General features: G+C 41.9%; 2 protein-coding genes across 2 annotated transcripts; one reads left to right on the plus strand and one right to left on the minus strand.

Moving 5' to 3' along the window:
- Positions 1-12: 12 nt before the first annotated feature.
- Positions 13-17,409, minus strand: LOC6643259 (midasin). The gene is made up of 12 exons (XM_002066201.4): positions 17,211-17,409; positions 16,929-17,143; positions 15,870-16,866; positions 15,642-15,805; positions 10,374-15,579; positions 10,159-10,318; positions 1,951-10,100; positions 1,766-1,892; positions 1,177-1,651; positions 1,011-1,116; positions 266-949; positions 13-200 (listed from the first exon to the last, which is right to left on the minus strand). The coding sequence occupies exons 1-12, from the start codon at positions 17,334-17,336 to the stop codon at positions 24-26; spliced, it is 16,587 nt and encodes a 5,528-aa protein (XP_002066237.2). The 5' UTR covers positions 17,337-17,409; the 3' UTR covers positions 13-23.
- A 272-nt stretch (positions 17,410-17,681) lies between these two features.
- LOC6643281 (protein cutoff) lies at positions 17,682-19,051 on the plus strand. The gene is made up of 4 exons (XM_023176276.2): positions 17,682-18,300; positions 18,368-18,458; positions 18,520-18,715; positions 18,783-19,051. Exons 1-4 carry the CDS (start codon positions 17,742-17,744, stop codon positions 19,038-19,040), a joined length of 1,104 nt encoding a protein of 367 aa, XP_023032044.2. The 5' UTR covers positions 17,682-17,741; the 3' UTR covers positions 19,041-19,051.
- The last annotated feature ends 137 nt before the right edge of the window (positions 19,052-19,188 follow it).

The raw sequence follows: 19,188 nt of genomic DNA on the forward strand, positions 1-19,188 counted from the left end.
TTTATATACAAAATATAATTTGCCTATTCGCTGTTGACCAGCTCGAACCATTGCCTCATGGCTTCACTTAACACCAAGGGCAATTGATTCAAGTCTCTGACGATCACATAATAGGGAAATGGAAAACTGTCCAAATAGGAATTAATGTTAACCGAACCATCGGCATTCACTTCCACATGCTGAATGTCAAGTATCGAGTTCTAAAAAGAAATGTCATCAATTAGCACTTTAAGACTTTCATAATCTAGATCTATTTATATCTCACCTTATTATCGGGATTATCTATGATAATGTAAACCAGAAATATGCGCTGTAAGCGCGCCAATTTAATGGCATTCTTCACCTTCTGACTGCCCTCGCTGAATATGTTCCGGCCATCGCTCAATATCAGCAATAAATTCTCAAACAAACCATTATCGCCGCCCAGTCCACTCTCCTCCGTGTTGACCGTGCGTATAAAGTCCAGCAAACCGGCAATTTTGGTCTTATCCTGGGCAAAGTTCATAGCACTAACCAAACGTGGACCATCGAATTGCTCCGTGTGATTTAGGATGATGTTAGGAGATTCTCCGAAGGATACTATACTCAGACGCCCACTTTCCAGCAGTGTTAAAGCCTGAGACACCAAAGAAATGGCCTCCAGAGTAAGTGTCTTGGAGTTATTATGATGCATGGACTTGGAGTCGTCAATGGCAATGGTAATTTTGTAGTCACGTTGAGCGGGTTTTGTGCGACGCAGCCAGATTTTATCTTTTCGGAACTGTGAGGCTATGTAGGGTATAATCTTCTTCATATTGATGCGTCGTCCTGTGCGATAGTCACCCTTGAGACGGGTACATTTCGTTGGCTCCAATATAAGACGCAGTTGTTCACAGAGCTCTCGAGCATTCTGCGTCATACGATTGGAGATCCCTTGCCAGCTGTCATAATCATCGTGCTGGGGCAACGTCTGCAATATGAAATTCATTATTGGTTGTTGTTTGCAGAATTTTTATTTTATTTATACTTACAGCATTTGCCGTTGTCAATTGTTGTTGATACATTTGACGTAATTCAATTTGTTCAGCTGTACTTAGATCTTCGGCTTGAGTGCTCTTATCCAAAAGTAATTCCATGCTGTAAAATTCACAATATTTTAAAATTGAATTTATAGCGTAATTTCATTGATTTACTCACTTGCTGTGGGCAGTCGTCTCTGCATTTCGTGGCACAGTCATTGTAGGCACTACTTCACCTTCGATCTCCATTCCTTCTGGTGTATCCACATGCTCTTTGGATTTTTCACTCTTCGAAGGTTTATCTGATTTTTGTTCTGTCTTCTCAGAGCTTAACTGTTCGAGCTGTGGGTCTTCCTCTGGTTTAGCTGCTGCTTCCTCGTCCTCTGCCATTAATTCATCAGCATTTTCAATTTCTGGATTATCTTCATCGTTTGGTTCATCTTCTTGATGCTGAATTTTCTTTGATTGCTCCTCAGTGGCATTGTCTAAGGTGGTCTTGTCGCTATTCTTCGGATCTTTAACATGCTGATACTCCTCTGCTTCGGTGGCATCCGGTTCATCAGGCTCCTGTTTGTCGGATTCGTCGGGTTGATTGTCTGCTTTCATTTGGTCAATGGTCTTGAGCTGTTTCAATTTATTTTTCTCGGCTTCACCTAAATTAAAAGGATATAAAATTAATTCACATGATCGTTAACTACCTTGGTAATGCATTTTTCTTTTCACATTGAAAGAGAGTAAATTGTAATTGGGTTATTTTTAATAATTACCAAGGGATCGTTCCTCATTGGTTTGTCCTTGTTTGCGCTTTTCTTGTGTCTGCTTTTCATTCTTGCGCTCTTCCTGGGACACAGTTTCTTTGGTCTCAGCGACACCTTGATGTCCACCCTCATTGTCCTGCAAGAAGAAAATAATTAGTAGGTGCATCTTTTGAGGACTTTCAAGGCATACTTACATCATTTTCTGCTTGTCCAACGCCATCCTTCTCTTCGCCTGTGTCCTGTTCATCTAGTTTTTGATCCTGTTTAATATCTTCGTCCTGCTGTTGCACTTGATCGACTGAGCTATTCTTTTCGGTTTCGGGCACGGATTGAACATTTTCCTCTTTGCTGGACTTGTCTTTCGACTGGGCAAACTGCTCCGGTTTCTCTTCGCGCTTTTCTTGATCTCCCTCTTGATCCTCGTCTTCTTCTTTGTCCTCGTCAATTTCCCCCCGTTTTTGGGTCTCTGGCTCCTCGGTTTGGGTTTCATCGGGTGTAGGATCTTGTACTTCGTCATCCTGGCCGCTTGTAGTTGGCTCTTGATCTTGCCCTGCTTCTCCCTCCTCTTCAGAGTCACTTTGATCGGACTGAGGCTGATCGGTTTGCTGTTCCTTGGGCTCCTCTTGGGCCTCCTCTGGATCTTGCATATTTTCTTTCATCGTATCAATATCAAATGGATTGTCATCAGTTGGCTGTTGATCTTCGTCTTCGTGACCCTCGTCCAGATTGTTCATATCACCCAAATCCATTTCCTCGGGTTCTGGTGGCTCTTCCAGGTCATTATGCATGGCATTGGTTTGCTCTTCGTCCATTTCTGGTTCCTTCATATCATCGATATCCTTGGCCTGCTCCTTGCGTTTGTCCTCGGAATTAGGCTCATTTGTGGCGTCCAGACCATCTTTTTCATGTTCATCTTTGCCATCCTCTTTGGCAGCATCGTTCTTGGCGTCCAGATCATTATGATTGTCCTTCTCATCCTTGCTACCCTTGCCCTGATCCTCTTCGTTCATATCTTGATCCTCTTCCTCTTCGGGTTTCTCTTCGTCGTCGCCCCAGATCTGATCATCTAGTTTTTCAGCACCTTCTTCCGTATCGCCCATTTCCTTATTAAGTTCCTCTTCCTCCTCGGACTCTCCACTGTCATCCTCCTCCTTTTCCGGCTTCTCAACGTCCTGCATCTTAGCATCAAAATCATCACTCATTTCAATGCCCTTTTCTTCCTTGCAATCGGGTTCCTGCTTGTCGCCATCATCTTTTCGATCCTCTGGTCGCTTGGCATCATCCAATTGATCCTCCGACTCAATTTTATCTGAGGCATCGTTTTCTCCAGTGCCATCTTCCAAGCCGAAACCCTCGCCATTTTTCGAATCTTGTTTCGATTGACCCTCATCCTCATCTTGCATTAGATCGGGTGGCACACAGAAGCCCTTGCTGCCAATTTCGACAAAAACTGTCAATATAATAGACAACATTTTGGCGGATACTTTGTGCGTGCTTAATTGTTGGAGCAGTAGATAATCGGCCAACAGCTGATACTGCTCAAGGATGGGCAAGAGGGCCACCAGTCGTTGCAGGCACAACAATTTCTCTCCCTCCTTAATTTGATGGGCATGCTTTAGGACTAGCAAAACATTGGTCAACTTAGTCAAGATTTTTGGCATATTCAATAGCTGCCAATCCGAGTTCAATTCCTTATTTAAATGTTGCTTCAAATGTTGATCCTGCACAGATTCACTTGATTCCAATTCCTCATCCCCCTTCTTTTCCTCTACAGACTTGCTGTGCTGCTTGTAGATTTTCTCCAGAGCCATTAACACTGCATGAGCTATGTTGGCCATTTCAGTATCCACATTGGCCAAATCAATGTCTTCATGGGGAGTTGGTAAGGCAATTTTACTTACCTTCAGCTGCTCCAAAAGCTCCAACAAAGGCTGGGCCAATGGCAAATACTCATCTGAATCAATGCGAAGAAGAGTCACTGCTTTTTCTATGCGGCTCAAGATTTGCTGATAATCCTTCTGATAATGGCTGATTTGTTGACTCGATGGGAACTCAATTCTAGAACGATTCAATTCACTTAGCTGCAATTGACTGGATTTGAGAATTTGATCACAGATATCTAATAGTTCTGTTTGTGGCAACAGAAGAGTTTCTTTAAGGGCCACATTGGCCTCCCGTTCCCTTTGCTGGATGGCTGGAGGAGCACAAGTCAGTAACAATTTCCATTGCCTAAAGACATAGTAAATGCGGCACAGGTTTTCCTTAAGATCACAGCAGAAATCTGTTTGAGCTGAGAAATTCAGGGAGTTAGACATCTCGGATGATTCCTCCTCCTTTGGTGTCACAATATCAGCTATTTGATGGACTTGACTCAAAGATTGACGCAATTCGTACAGCTGTTTGGTACTTTGGGACAAATGCTGACGCTGCTGCTGCACCAAAAGGAACAAGTCGATGGCAAAGCCCTTGATGCGCTCTATATTGGGTGGTCCGAGTTCTGAGAGTGGAGTCAACATTATATTCTGCAGCAACTTCAATTTGAAGACACTCTTCATATAATACAGATCCAAGTGTTCGTTCAATTGCAGGGCATTTGGATGCAGACGTGGCAACATGGCTTTAATGCAGAATGGTGCCAACTGGAAGTCTACCAGTTCTGTGGGTCGTAGGGATAACTCCAATAATCCCGTCTTGTAGTTTACACCCAGTCGGTGCAGAGTCTTGAAGAGATCTGTCAGAGCCTTACGTTTCTGTTGAAGTATTTGTTTGGCTTCCACTTTTTGTTGGGCACGCTCCTTGCTGCGATCCACATTGAGGTTGCGCAAATGCTCACAGCGTTCCAATTGCGAGGCCAATAGTTCATCCAAAGCATTGATCAGTTCGCCATAGGGAACATTTGAGAGAGTCTCTTTGACTATATTGCGTGCGGTCTTGAAATGCTTTCCCAGACGCTGGAGAAGTGCATTTTCCTCACCATTCTCGGACGAATTGGGAGAAGGATACTTCAGTATTAACTTTTCACTGGCCACAAATAGTTGACGATCCATTTGGATATATTTCATCTTGTTGTAATGCCTTAGACTCTTGCCACCCTTGTCGCTGCCGAAATTATAATCCCGAGCCGTGGCATCCTTGGGTTGGAATACCTCTGCGCTAATCTTCTGCTGAAGCACAAGACGATACTCTTTGAGGAACTTGTTGAGATTGCGATGCACCGTGGCCACATTGTTGCGCATGCTAAAGTAACTCAAGTCCTTGTTGTAGCTCTGAATCTTGACAAATTCACGCAGTTTCTTTTCAATGGGTGCGCGGCGAGCCTTGCAAGTATCGTTGACATCGTTGGCAAATTGACTGAAATAAAGCTGCAAATTGTTGAGGGCAGCTATCAATGGGGCCAATCCCTGAATCTTGCCCGCTCTATCGACATTATGGAGATACATTTCAAAACTGTGGAGCAGCTGCAGGCGTATATGGAAGTCACCGTAGCTCGAAGATTCCACAAATTGACGCAATATGCTAATAATTTGTGGTAAGTCCACTTTGCGTTCTTCGCCCAAATCCTGGGCATCCAGTAATTGCTCCTGGCCAAAACGTTGTTCAGCATACTTGATGTCTGTATAGGATTGATTGAGTTGCTTTTGCTGGATGAATTGCTGGAGGAGATTATAGATAAAGAACCAATAACGATAGGCTTGCTGATCCACCTGATCCTGCTGCCCGTTCAGGGAATTGCGCCAATGTTGCAACTCCAATTTGGTCCAGCGCTGAACGAATTCAGCCACCTCGGTTTCTTCGGCCACCAGATTGTTGTTTTTATGAGCCACTTCGTTCCAGAGGGCCAATTTCTGGCGGAGCAACTGGAAACCAGTGTTAAAACGAACCACGGAGGCATGTGCCGGCAATTGACGTATTCGGAAGATGACCAGTTTAATATCGGCCAATCCAGCATGCTCTGGATAGAGCTCCAATTGCTCCAACACTCGCTTTTCTATGCGGTCCAAGACGCTGAGGCAATCTTGCAGTTCGTTTATGTTACTATCCTTGTAGTAGTCATAAATCTTAGACTTTCCTTGTGGATTATCCTCCAAGTCCAAGTCATCCAATTGACGCTGTTGTAAGGCCAAACCGAAAGCCAAACCATTAACGGACAACCCATCTAATTGAGAACCCAAAGCTGCTTTGAAATGACCATGCAATTGGGTAAAAACCTTAAGGCGTGACTGATAGGGTTCAAGCAATTGCAAATCTCCTCCAGATTTGGTCTTCAATTGCTCTTTATAGTAGACTGAAGTATATTTGGTCATTAACTCGATGAAATTGTGAGCCAAAAACGCATAATCTTGTTCATTGACTATCTGAGACTTTTGATTGGCTTTAGCATCCTTTTTGTCGAGCTTTAAAACCTGCTCCAATGAGGGTTGTGCTGCCGCAGCGAATTCGGCAAAATCCTCATCCAAATTGGTAGGGAAAATCTGTTCAATTTCTCTTAGTTCCACCAGTTCCTCATCTTCTATGCCTCCTTTCGTTTTGGTTACATACAAGCTCTCGGCCTCGGCACGCTCTTTACAGCGACGTTCCTCTTCCTTTTCCCAGATTTGATTGCAAATGGTTAGGGTATCATCATAGCTTACGAAACTACATTCATCTATGGATGTTGCTATGGTTATTGAGTTGCTTAGCTCACTCAATTTTACCTTGAGCAGGCGGAAATATTCGTGTTCACTGTGCGGCAATTGGGCTAGTAATCCATAGAGATGCGGACTGCGTATGGTCAATGGAGATGTTGGAAATTGTACGATTTCCGTAAGAGTTTGGTGAAGTTTTCCCGATTCGTTTAAGCTTCCGCCAGCCTGATGGAGCCGTGTGATAAGTACCTTTACCTGTTCCAATCCATAACGCATTTGATTGACAGCACACTTCAGCGGCAAAACGAAATCCTGATAGTAAGCATCATAACGGGATAGTGTGTGATGGACAAATCTTTGGGCATTGGCCAGCCAAAGTTCAATCTTATTCAGAGTTTCTAAACTGGACTTTAATTGCGTCTTGGTGGCCACTTGTGGTCCAATGAATGCCTGCCATTCTACACGTAACGTCTTGATAAGTTTGTGGATCATTGTACAATCGCCATTGGAGTGCAAGAAGTGGGTCAAGTCCTGGACTAGATTGGCATACAGACATTGCTCTGGACGTAGGGCCACTTTCTGAGAAAGCTGCTGTTGATGTTGACGCGCTGCCTGAAGTTTCAATTGGAGTTCATCATAGATCTCATGTCCAAAGTGCTTATATTTCATAATGATCTTCATGCAATCATAGACAGTACTCAAATGTGTTAGACAATCAATATCCTCGGCTACATATTGATTCTTAAGACGATTCTTCTCCACGGGATCAATGAGAGGTGCATGACTAAGTACACTTAACTCCAAAACGCCAACCAAAGTGTTAATGAGCGCCGAATCAAATGATACGATTAGAGAGTCATTCTCTTGACTTGTTAACTTCTCTAGCAAATCTTTGAGCTCGTTTAGACAGCTCTGATAGCCCACTAAACTGGTCTCCTTCTGCGTTTGCTGATGAGCCACCAATTCCAATTCTTTAATCAGTTGCTGGGCATTCTCTTTGGCTATATGATTATGACTCGAATCCTTGCTATGTTGGCTATTGGTTAAATGTGAATTCTGCCAAATTAATTGTCTTGTCTCCTGCAAAGATGAACGCCAATCTCTTAACTCATTAAGAGGAACCGATAGCAATTGCCCACTGGGATGACAAATGAGTGTTAGCAAGAGATTAACCAGTCCTGGTCCCTGGTACTTATAACGACTATCAAGATCTTCCTCCAGGTTACCATGAACACAGTCGAGACGTGTTGCCAGATTCTCCATTTGATAACATTGGAGGGCATTACGATATTGCCGCTGATATGTTCGAATTGCTTTGTATAGGTTTCTCAGTTGCAAAGGCAAATCATCTAAATTGGCCAAATCTTGCCATAAACGTATGATGGCTGCATGACTGGAACTTTCTAGTGAGTTAAGACATTGCCAAAGAGGTCCATTTGCGGTAATTAGTTGTTCAGCATACAAAGGATTCACTTGTTGATTAAAGTTCACATTAGAAGAATCGCTCAAGACCCGTTCCATAAAGTATTCCCTCAAAGCGGCCAATAATAAATGATGCGACTTGAGTTTGTTTGCCTCTGGATGAACATAATCCTCACTGTCTTCTTCATTGGTGATAGAACTTTTCAGTTTATCCAAATCCAAGTCAATATTAGCAGAAATTTTCTCCTGATTTGATTCTTCTGTTAATAATATTTGCAAATTCTGCAGAGACTTTTGCAAAGATTCTTCAAACGACACGGTATTCAGATTCAAATCAAATGATTTTAAGTGAAATTTATCGGTATTGATTCTTAAAAATGCCCGCCATTTGTGCGCCTCATCCGATTGGAGAGCTAACCATTTTCGGGACCAAAGTGACAATTCCATGCTGCCATATTTGGGTACCACTCCAAGCAGCTGCTGCAGTTGCTCCAATTGATTATGAATCTCAATTTGCTCAATACAATAATAGGGTTGAAATTGTGTAAATTGTTTGGCATAAATTTTGCTGGTAACATTTAGAGGACGTCTTGTCTCCACAACATATTGCTGCATCCTTTCTAGTAGAGCCTGTATTTTAGGTTTCACATTGATTTTGGACAACAAATGTTTATTCAGCCACTGGAAATGCAAGACTAGTTTATGCATTAGTGGTACATAGAGTTCATTGTTCTGTTGAAGCAATTTTTCTTGTGAAATGACAACCAAACGATTGAACCAAAGATATTTGGTCACAAACTCGGCATACAGTGGCAAATTCAATGGCTCAACAAATTCCAATTGGTCCAGCAAACTTTTATTTAAATGGTCCAGAAAATTGGCTAGATTTGCTAAGAAATCATTGCTATACTTCTCGGTTATATTTTTATTTCGTAGAGCCTGTGAGTATTGAAGAGCATCCAAGTTCTGAAGTTTGGCCAATGGTCTGATGGGTATATCTTGGATTAATAGGCGAGCAAGCAATGACAAGCTAATGGATAATTCATTGAAATTATCCAACTGTCTACTCAAGGCATAGTCACGTAATCGTGGAAATAATTTGCGGTTCCATGGCAAATTTGTGAGAGACCCACTGGACTTTTGTTGCCGTAGATAATCATAGAGAGACTTTGAGAAGTTTTGCTGTTCCGAATCGAGCCATGGTTTCAGGTACAGATATCTCATTTCCAAATCCTTAACAGATGATGCATCGTACAGCATTAATAGGAAATATTTACAAAGTTTCGGTAAATCAATATCTTGGAAATTGAGCTCGTTCATCTGGTTAAAAACTTGACCAAGTTGATGCTGATAATCTGACGCATTTGTTAGTAATATTCTCAAGGCGGAGGCTTGCAATTTGATCATTGCCAATGATGTAAGGTTATCTGTAGTAAGTATGACATCATCCAAATGATTCTCCACATTTCCATCCTCCTTTCCATGATATTGTTCCGTCTCAGCCAAAACAATTTCACGTAATTTGTTTTGATAATACGGCAAACCATATCCCATTAGATCCGTGCTGGCGGCATAGACATAAACCTCCATGGCAGCCACATAGATGGCCCGTTTGAGATCATAACCAATGCTTTTGTAGGCGGCACTCAGGAAAGCGCATTGTATGAGATGGGAAATGGAATAACCATTAAATCCCTCAGTTAATCCACAAATATGGCTATGAATCTGTAGAATGCAATCGATTGCTTCCGGATTGAATACTCCCTGACCATAAACAAATGCTCGCATATCGTCCACACTATAAGAGTCTCTATTGATAGACAACTCCACACAACGATTTCGCATGGCACGTGATAATTCTCCATTCTTGGGATCAATGGTCAGGAAAGCTCTAAAATCGGGTGATTTGTATACCACTTCGGCACTGTCTTGAGCACTGATACCTTTCTCTGCTATTAGCAAGCTGCCATTGGGCTCAAACACTGGATTCAAACGATCCAACACGGCTGAGGAGCAGAGATTCACATGCTCCAGCAATATATATTGACCGCATTTCAATGCCGTAACAATGCGTGAATCTACCCATTCAAATGATCCTCCTGTGTTAAGAGAATCGGCAGATTTTACATACGTTTGTAGTAACTTTAGTTGATGCGTTTGTTGGGACAACCATTGAGGGAAATTTTCCTTGCGACAACTATCTGGTGTCTCCTTCAACTTGTCAATGATGTGACTGAGAGTATTCAGACGTCGGCTAAAGAGTACCAGTTCTTCTGCCACAGAGTGTTGTTGGGACTCTAAAAGGATGCAATATATAAGTACTTGGAGAGTAAATTCTTTTCACAATTCTCCCACCTGTTGTGCTTCTGGACACCTGTTTATATATGCTCCATTTGCTCCACAATTGTTCAACAAATTCACTTGATGTCTTTTGAAGAAAGGCTTTTTGTACTGTTGAGAAAACTAAAAGTTCCACTTGCCTGTAAACGACCTCCAAATGACGATTGAGATCGATCTGTAAAGGAATCAGGAATTAGAACTAATTCAATAAGGGATTTTAAGTGATTTACCTGTTGAAAACTTCCCGTTACCGAGTCATCAATGGTATCTGTTTGACACACGCAATTGCTGAGACTGCAAAGGGCATCAATCAGTTTGGTTTTGCCACTGTCGCCGCCGCCACACAATAGCAGAGGTTTCTCCATATGGACAGCTTCCACACATTGTTTGAGCAGCTGTCTTTGAGTATCCAATAGAAGCGGAGCTTGTCCTGCTTGCTTATCCTGTGTTTGCTCCTCTTGGGACCTGTGACATCTCTCTAGTACCACATCATTGAGATAGATTTTATCAGTTGTCCAATAGAGTGCCACATCTTCAGATAGATCATTCAATTGCTCCGAATTACATTGAAAAACATTGGCAAATGCATTGCGAATAAAGATTTTATCCTGATCACATCGCATACGCTGATAGTAGACCAACTGCATCCTCTCGTATAGAGTAAGTAGAAAATTATGGAAGGCTTTGTGGAACGTGAAACTGGTCGATTGTATGTAGCCAGTCTCTGGATTGTGGAGAAGATCACACCATCTGAGAATATCTCGCAAATTAAATTCAAAAGGACCTCCTCTATAGCCAAATTCCATGGTGGCCACACCACGGTCCAATAGCTCTGAGAAATTAACTAAACGTTTAGCAAGATCAAAGTTTGTGGATGTGGAGTCACTTTCTTTTCCTGAGTATATATCAAAAGGATTGCCATAGCTGATCTCCTTTTCGCCATCCCTTGCCAGAAGTTTTTGGAAGTGATGGCTTAGGTCATCAAAGTAAGCGCCATACTTGACATTCACCACATGAAGCAGATCCTCGGTTGTCAATTTACGTAGATAAACCTTATTGAAACGATTGAGGAAAGATTGTGGTAGACCCTTACGTCCTCCACCTTGCTTGAGCGGATTTTGACAGGCAAAGATGCGGGTTGATCCATCCAAATGGAAGCTTTTGTTCAATTCTGGTATATAAACCTCACCGCGATGATCAAGCACTGCATTGAGACCCTCCAAAACTGATTGAGGGGCCAGATTCAGTTCGTCCAATAGAATCCAAGTGTTTTGAGTTTTCAGGGCTGCCAAAAGAGGACCATCTCGCCATATAAAACTGCCAATATGATGATTACTATTGGTCTCCTCTAGAAGATTATCTTCAGCCGGTAAATCAGTACCAAAAAGATCTGCCAGATCGGTGTGCTCACACAGATTAATACGCACAATCTGATAGCCAATGGCAGCAGCAATGCTTTCCACAATGGAGGTTTTGCCTACACCTGGAGGACCCTCAAGTAGGACTGGTTTGTGTAGGGACAGAGCCGACAGCACACGGAATAGATTTTGTTTTGTTGTAGGTGCATCGAAAAAGAAATCCTTTTTGGCAGGCAACGTGCGATCCTGATTGACTGGTATAAAAAAGGGACTAAGACCAAAATTGACATCATCTAATTTAACTTCTTTTCCTCGCTTTTGCGCCACATCATCCAAAGTAAATTGCTCTCCAAGTATAATGGAAGATTGACGAATTGCCTCCCCAATAATTTTGGATTTTAGTTGTTCGATCATTGTTTGCGATTCGTGGGGCAGCATTTCCAAAGCATCTAGAAATATTGTCTCCAATCCAAAGATGGCCTGCTCAGCAAAACTGAGATGACCATTGATGACCATATAGTTGGCCCAGGCCAAGATATCACGTACTGAAAACCGGAATTTCTCATTACACTGACGTATGTAGAGAACAATTTCCACTAGGAACTCAGCCACCTTATGAGTATCTTTGCCGTAATTGGAGTTTCGCTCCTTACGTTGCATACAGTTGTGGGCAATCTCGACAAGATCCTCCTTATTGTCTGAGGGCAGACACCAGATTTCAGTGAAACGATTTCGCAGAGCTGGCGATAGTTCTTTTTTACCAAAATCTCCACCTGGATTCATTGTCGCCAGAAATTGAAATCCAGAATTGGCTTTGACCAAAAAGTCCGGATTAAGATCCAACTCTGTTACTCCACCCTTTTCGGCTAGTAATACACTACGTTCTGGTTCCAAAATACAATTGAGTCGCTCCAAAACAGAATCTTCGGCTAGGGAGATTTCATCGGCCATGAAATAGGAACCCTCCTGCATGGCATAGATCAAAGGACCATCTGCCCATTCGAAAAGCTGGCTACTATTAGTCGATTGGCCACGACATGGCCGTAGTCCGCCAAGAAAATCTGCTCCCTCCGTGTGCATATGACAATTAAGTATTCGCAGTTGGGTGTTAGCAATACTGGCCAGGAGTTGGCACACTGTGGTCTTACCACAGCCAGTGGGACCAACTAGCAAGACAGGTTCATCGAATTCTAAGGCCTTGGCTGTCAGCACAGCCATTCGGGTCATATTCCTTGTCCAGACAATATCCGAACGCATTTTGAAGTTTCTTATGGCCTCCAAGATGCGACGACTCACCTGGGAACTCGCACGATTCGTTTGGATATCGAAAAGCAGCTCCAAGTCCAGTCGTTTACGGAAATTATTATAAAGCGTATCCTCAATCAAACGAAGTTCGTCCGAAGTTCGGACTTTGGCAGATAGAACCAGGTAGCCTTCCTCTACAAGATGCTGATTCCAGTCATATTTGCCATCCTCCAAGAGGGTTTTATCTGCATGTGTATAGCGATTGCCCCAACGGAAAAGATCACGCAAAGTAAAGACCTGCTTTGAGGTAGTCTTTCGATGCTTCTGCAACTGGGACATACATTGAACCATCTTCTTGGCATACGACATGGGTATAAGACATCGCTTCTCTAAAATGATTTCCAGTTCATTACGTGGAATGTCCGCAAAATGCAGTTCAATAAAACGATTTTTGAAGGCACGCGACAGGGTTTTGCGACCACCGTAGAGTCCTGGAGGATTTTGGGTGGCAAAGAGCATGAAATTCGGATGAGCCTTGACAAGTGTTTGAGTCTCAGCTATATAAAGCTCCCGATTATCATCGAGTACACGATTTAGGGCTTCCAAGATGTCAGTAGAAGCCAGATTCAGTTCATCCAAAATAATCCAAAATCCATGACGCATGGCCTGGACTAGAACTCCCTCTTTAAAGGTCAGTTTACCATTTAAATCAGCTGCATATGTTCCAATGTATTCCTGCAAGTCTGTGTGCTCATGATTATTGATCCTTAAGCAGCGGTTACCCGAACGACGAGCCACATAATCAATTAAACTGGTTTTGCCAGCACTTGTTGGTCCCTGCAGTAAGATTGGCAACTTGCCAATTGATATGATACGTGCCAGATCCTTTAGATTCTTGCTAACACTCTCGGTTAAGATGTAATGGTCACAAGACTGCACTTCCAAATTGCCACTTTGTATCCAATAGCCCTCGAATTGGAGATAATTATTACCCAGACAGGGCAAATCTCTACTCAGTACAGTCTTAGCGTTGCTTAGCAAGGCATCACGTATCAGTAGAAGAACCAACTGATGCGATTCGGGATCCAATTGAGTAAGAAAACTTAGACAGAAGCTCTCATACAAATTCCTCTCAATGGAACCGCATAAATTTCTAGCGCAAATGCTTAAGCTGCGGCACAAAGTACGCAGCGAGTAGACAGGACGATTGCCCAGGCCATCATTGAGCTGGAGAGCCGACAGACGACGCAAATTCTTGTATAACTGAACAATGCTATGCACAGACTTTCGTTGTATTCCCGTATTGGCCAAATAATCACCAACCAAAAGGCTCAAATCCGCATCTGTAGTCAACTCATCAACAAAGAATTCAGTGAAACGATTGCGTATGCCCACTGGTAAATCCTTTTTGCCAATATCAGTGTTTGGATTCATGCAGGCAAAAATCCGGAAATCTGGATGACGCTTGACAGGAGTAAAATCACCACGTTCCAGCAAGACAACCGAACCCTCTGGCTCCAATATGGTCGAGAGACATTCCAAAGTCTCGGCAGAGGCCAAATTTATCTCATCAAGTAGAACCCAATCGCCATTACTGATGCAATTCACCAAGGAGCCGGGTATAAAAGCAAACGAGATATTTATTTTTTTTTCTATTTGCGTGTATAGCTTCTGCACTTTATCTCTCAATGTCTCCCAACGTGGTAGCAAATTCTTCTGGACCTTTTGCTCCTTAAATATGGTTTTGCATATATTCAGCATGGAACGTATGATGACATTATGGCGTCCATTATTAAAGTGTGTGGCAAAGATTTGCAAGAAATGTGCGTTTTTCTCAGCATTAAAAGTATCGCAGACTAAATGCTCAAATTCATAGCGTAAAGGAGCCAAAACGTAGTTGAGCTCGACAGGTTTAAAGCCGCCAACCAAATCGGAGACATCAGATTGATTGTTCATATTGATTACAATTAATTTATGTTCCGTCCTCTCAGCCAAATACTGCACCGATGAGGTTTTGCCCACTCCTGTTTCGCCCACCAAGAGCACGGGTTCAGAGTGACTAACACAAACAGCAATGCGTTCCAATATGCAGCTGGCCAGGCGTGTAAACGAAAACGTGGCCTTTTTCGATCCTGTCGGCTTGGCCAAAGCCTTCTTGGCCTGTTGTCCCAATTTTTGTCTCTTTATATCTGCGCCACCATCGCGTAAACGATCTTTATTCTCTTCTTCATCTGTCTTTACCTGCAGAAGAGCCGCACGTCCAATTTTAATATGCTCTTTTCCAAACTCAATCTCTGGTTTATATTCATTGGCGAAATGTTCGCAACGTGAGCGTATAATTCCCAACTTTGCTCCAATGCTGGTAATCAGCTTAACCTTATCCTTGCTCTGTGGGAGATATGAGCAAAAGACATCAACAGCATTTTGAAAGACAAAGTAGGCGCATTCCGAACTGGTGACTGAGAACTGGGGATTGGAACGTTGACACAATTTCACGAGATCTCTAGTTGAAACCAAACGTCCCGAATTCGCACTCGTTGTTGTGGATAAAGCCACTTGCTCAAAAGGCAGAGCCACATACTGCTCTGTGGTATCTGCCCTGTCATTCGTCTCCTGTTGACGAAGATTATCTGCAGCCATGTGATTGCCACTGGAAAAGGTAAGAAAGACATCTACTATGCGATTGGCAACAGTTGCCAGTCTGGGATAATTCGTGCTAACCACTTTGCATAGTTCATTCCGTGATAGTGGCAAAATGTTGATGGTATACAAATATTTATCCAATAGTGAATAAAGTGATTTTCCGCTAGCATTACTGGCTGATTTGTTTGTTCTACAGAAAGATTAAGGATTTAGACTCAAGAAGTCTCCATATACTAAATATGAAATACTAACCGCACGGTCACAAATAGCTGGAAACCAGGTTCGATCTTCACTGAATCGCGAAATCCTGGCACACTTAGACAATTTCTTTCTAATAGACTGCTTAATATGGTATATGTATCCTGAGTGGCTGCATCCAAGTCCTCTAAAAGCAACCAGTAACCATGCATTACAGCCTAGGTGAAAGAAAAATGTAAAGTTTTGGATATTTAGCATCTGTGCCAAGTTGATGGTACTTGCCTGGGTCAACACCCCCGGGAGCCAAACAAATTCACCTGGAACATCTGTACAGCGATATTGGCCCAGCAGCATTTTACTATCAGTTTGATCACCCAGCTGTATTCGTAGGAATCCATTTCTGCGTTGCTGCACTGCAGCATCGCCCATGTCCAGCAAATTCTCCAGACTAATAGGCATTTCCTCATCTTCTATTAGTTTTCTTTTTTTGCCCTCCAATTTGGCTTTTGATGTAATTTTCTTTTTTGGTATTAACAATTCATCTTCTTGTTTAGCACTTTGATGATTCTCAATTTCCTTGGGTTTGGGGCATATCCGTCCAGTTTTGCGTGCCAAATATTCAATCAAAGTGGTCTTTCCACAACCAACAGGACCAGATAAGCAAATGGGTTTGGCTGCAGACACCCCCAAAGCAATGCTCCTTAGATTAACCATGGTGGAGTCAACTTTAACAATGCGATCATAGCATCCATCTGATTGGGCATAAAATTCCTCATTTTTCGCATTGAAAACAGGCAAAAGAACTCCTTCAATATTGGTGACATGTCCATGGGTGGCTAACTTCAATTTTATTGATTGACTGTCCACAGTATGCAGTTCAGGCAATTTTTCTAAATAAGTTTTTCTTTCCTTCTCCATTTCGTCTTCGAATAGCAATTGCTCTGATGTAGGGATCAGGTTATTAATTTCTTGAAGTTGTGTAGAACTCATGTTGGTTAACATGGCTATAATGTGATTGGAATAGAGCTGTTTTAATGGTGAATCCAACTGAACATTGTTGGCTATAAAACTCGACCAGTTCCAGAGTTCTCGAAAGTAAACAGTGTCACATTGCAGCAACTGATAGCAGCATTTGAGAATCTCCAATTCTGTGCACTCTATGGAATTACTGTTTATCTGTTTGGATTTCTTAATTGGCCCTCCATTTGTAATGGAATGGCTAATGGATTTCTCTGGCTCGAATGGAGGTGGCTTGTTGTGGAAATAACTTTTTGCAAACCTAAACCATGGGAAGAAAATCAAAGTTAAATTAATACATTTTCCAATTTTTCATACGCTCACCTTTGTGCTTCCTTGGAGTAGGCCATTAGTTTTGCCAATGCAATGCATTCTAATTGATATTTTGAGTTCCATTGGTCCCCACACCGCAGAGACATGGTAAGCAATAGCAACAGATGCTCCTCGAAGCTTCTGGCCAAGGGCAATGTGTAGGCTGGAAGCACCAAGTTGTCACTAAGAATCTTAAACAGATGCTCCACATCTTGTCCTACGTATCTCTAAAATTGTAAATTCATACCATTTGTTAGCAAAAAATGCAATCGTTTTTTATGTTTTTGTACATGCCTGCTGCTTAAGAAACTTTTGTAAGTTACTCAAGAACGCTTTGTTTTCCGTCCTCTCATTTGCTTCGTTAGTTAAATGCAACAGTTGCTGCACACTTTGCCGCAACTTGTTAATGTTTACTTCCATTACAAACCCTTTTAAACGAATTTCAAAAGCAAAACCCTCCCACAACAATTTGAAACACGTGCGTTCGCCGTTAATGCAGCGATCTAATAGAGATGGGCATTTCTGAGACCATTGATAGTGATTGTGAAGATTCCAACAATCGTGACTGGGACAATTTGCAGTGAGTAAACCATTTCGCTTTTCTTAATTATTGGCGTAACGTCTCCAAAACAATTCGAAAAGTTTAGCTTCCAAGGCACGTGATCATATTGAGCTAACATATTAAATTAAATGGGAAATTTTAAAAGCGTTTTAAAAATATAAAACTATCGACCCATCGATGTGTTTGCCACCTCTAGCGAAATTTTGATAATAAACAAACCGCCTTGAGTCTATCGTTTTCCAATTTAAGTTTGTATTCAAGTCATGTATTCTAGCTACAAGATTTTGAATCTTTCATTGAGACCCATTGGGAATCCGGATCAATATAAATTTCCAGCCATTGGGAAACCTATCTTGTGCGGTGGCTTTAGACTGTCACCTGAGGGCTTCTTTGAATTCGAACGGGATAGCAATCATTTGATCTTTAAGCAAATAATGATGCCGCCAGCTTCAGGCTTACCCTTCCCACTTAGCGTCAACAGCAGAGACAATTTACACAGAATAGTCAAATCAATTAGTGGGAAAATATGTAATATGCTGTTCTTTATTGATCATTCAAAGCAATATTGGCTTAAGGTTAATGCAACAAGTGATCGGGCGGAAGTTAATGCCGATGTGATATGTTCTCGCGATATCCTCCAGCTGTTCATGTGTGCTCCCTACGAGTCGCAGAATAACTGGACTGTTGCTGTTACAAGATACAGGAATACCATTTACATCAGTCAAGTGAAGAACACCAAGGCGGATTCATTTGAAAAAGATGAATTGATACTAGAAATGCAAGCCTCTTGGATGAAAGAACTTGAAAAGCAATGTTTAAAAGGTATCGATATGCAACCTATAAATCCACCGCACCGTGGTAATAATCGAATTGCTATTCCAATCCTTAGGCCCGCAGGATGAATGCCATGGCGTTTTTGTGATGGATATTTGTGGACAGAAGGTGGTTTTTAATGCTCCCTTGATTACTGAAACAAACACGTAAGTGTTAAAATAAGATAACAATGTGATCAACTGTTCGGCAATGCTTTTGAAATTTTAGGTCTTGGGCGGATCTAAGACTGCGGCTGGATACAATGAGCCGTTTGGAATGGGCCGATCATAAGAGGTACGAACTCATAGAATGGTGGACTAATTGTTTTTTGGTTGGCATTGACAGTATCTACGTTGGTCTTCGCGATGATGATGCTATTGTCCATCGTATACAAAAAATGACAATTAGAGAATTGTATAAGGGTGTAAGTTGAAATATGTATGTTTTGCTACGCAAATCTCAATCGCAACTGAATTTTCCTGTTTCATTAGCAATCATTTTGGGCGCCCTGTGTATGTGCAACTGCCTTGTCAAAAATTTTACAGGCAATAAAGAACGTGACTACTGAACGCAATTTGGATTGCCCCAATACTGTAATCCTATTCGAATTTGACGCCAATCAAGGACAGATCATTCACCGCACCTTGGAGAAACGGAGTTCTTATACCTTTGTGGGCGAATGGTATCGCAAAATGTTGAATGAATTTATGGATGAAAAACAATTGTTTGTGCAAAAGTCGAAGAATTAAAAGTAAACTTATTTTTTGTGTTTTTTTTTTTTAAATTTTTATTGCGACTTTCACATTTAAAATTAAAATTTCAGAAGAAAAATCAGATCCCGGATCTTATGTGTACTTCATCACTATTAAATATATAATTTAATACAATTTTTGTTTC

This window comes from Drosophila willistoni, assembly GCF_018902025.1.
Source record: "Drosophila willistoni isolate 14030-0811.24 chromosome 2L unlocalized genomic scaffold, UCI_dwil_1.1 Seg168, whole genome shotgun sequence".
Lineage (NCBI taxonomy): Eukaryota > Metazoa > Arthropoda > Insecta > Diptera > Drosophilidae > Drosophila > Drosophila willistoni.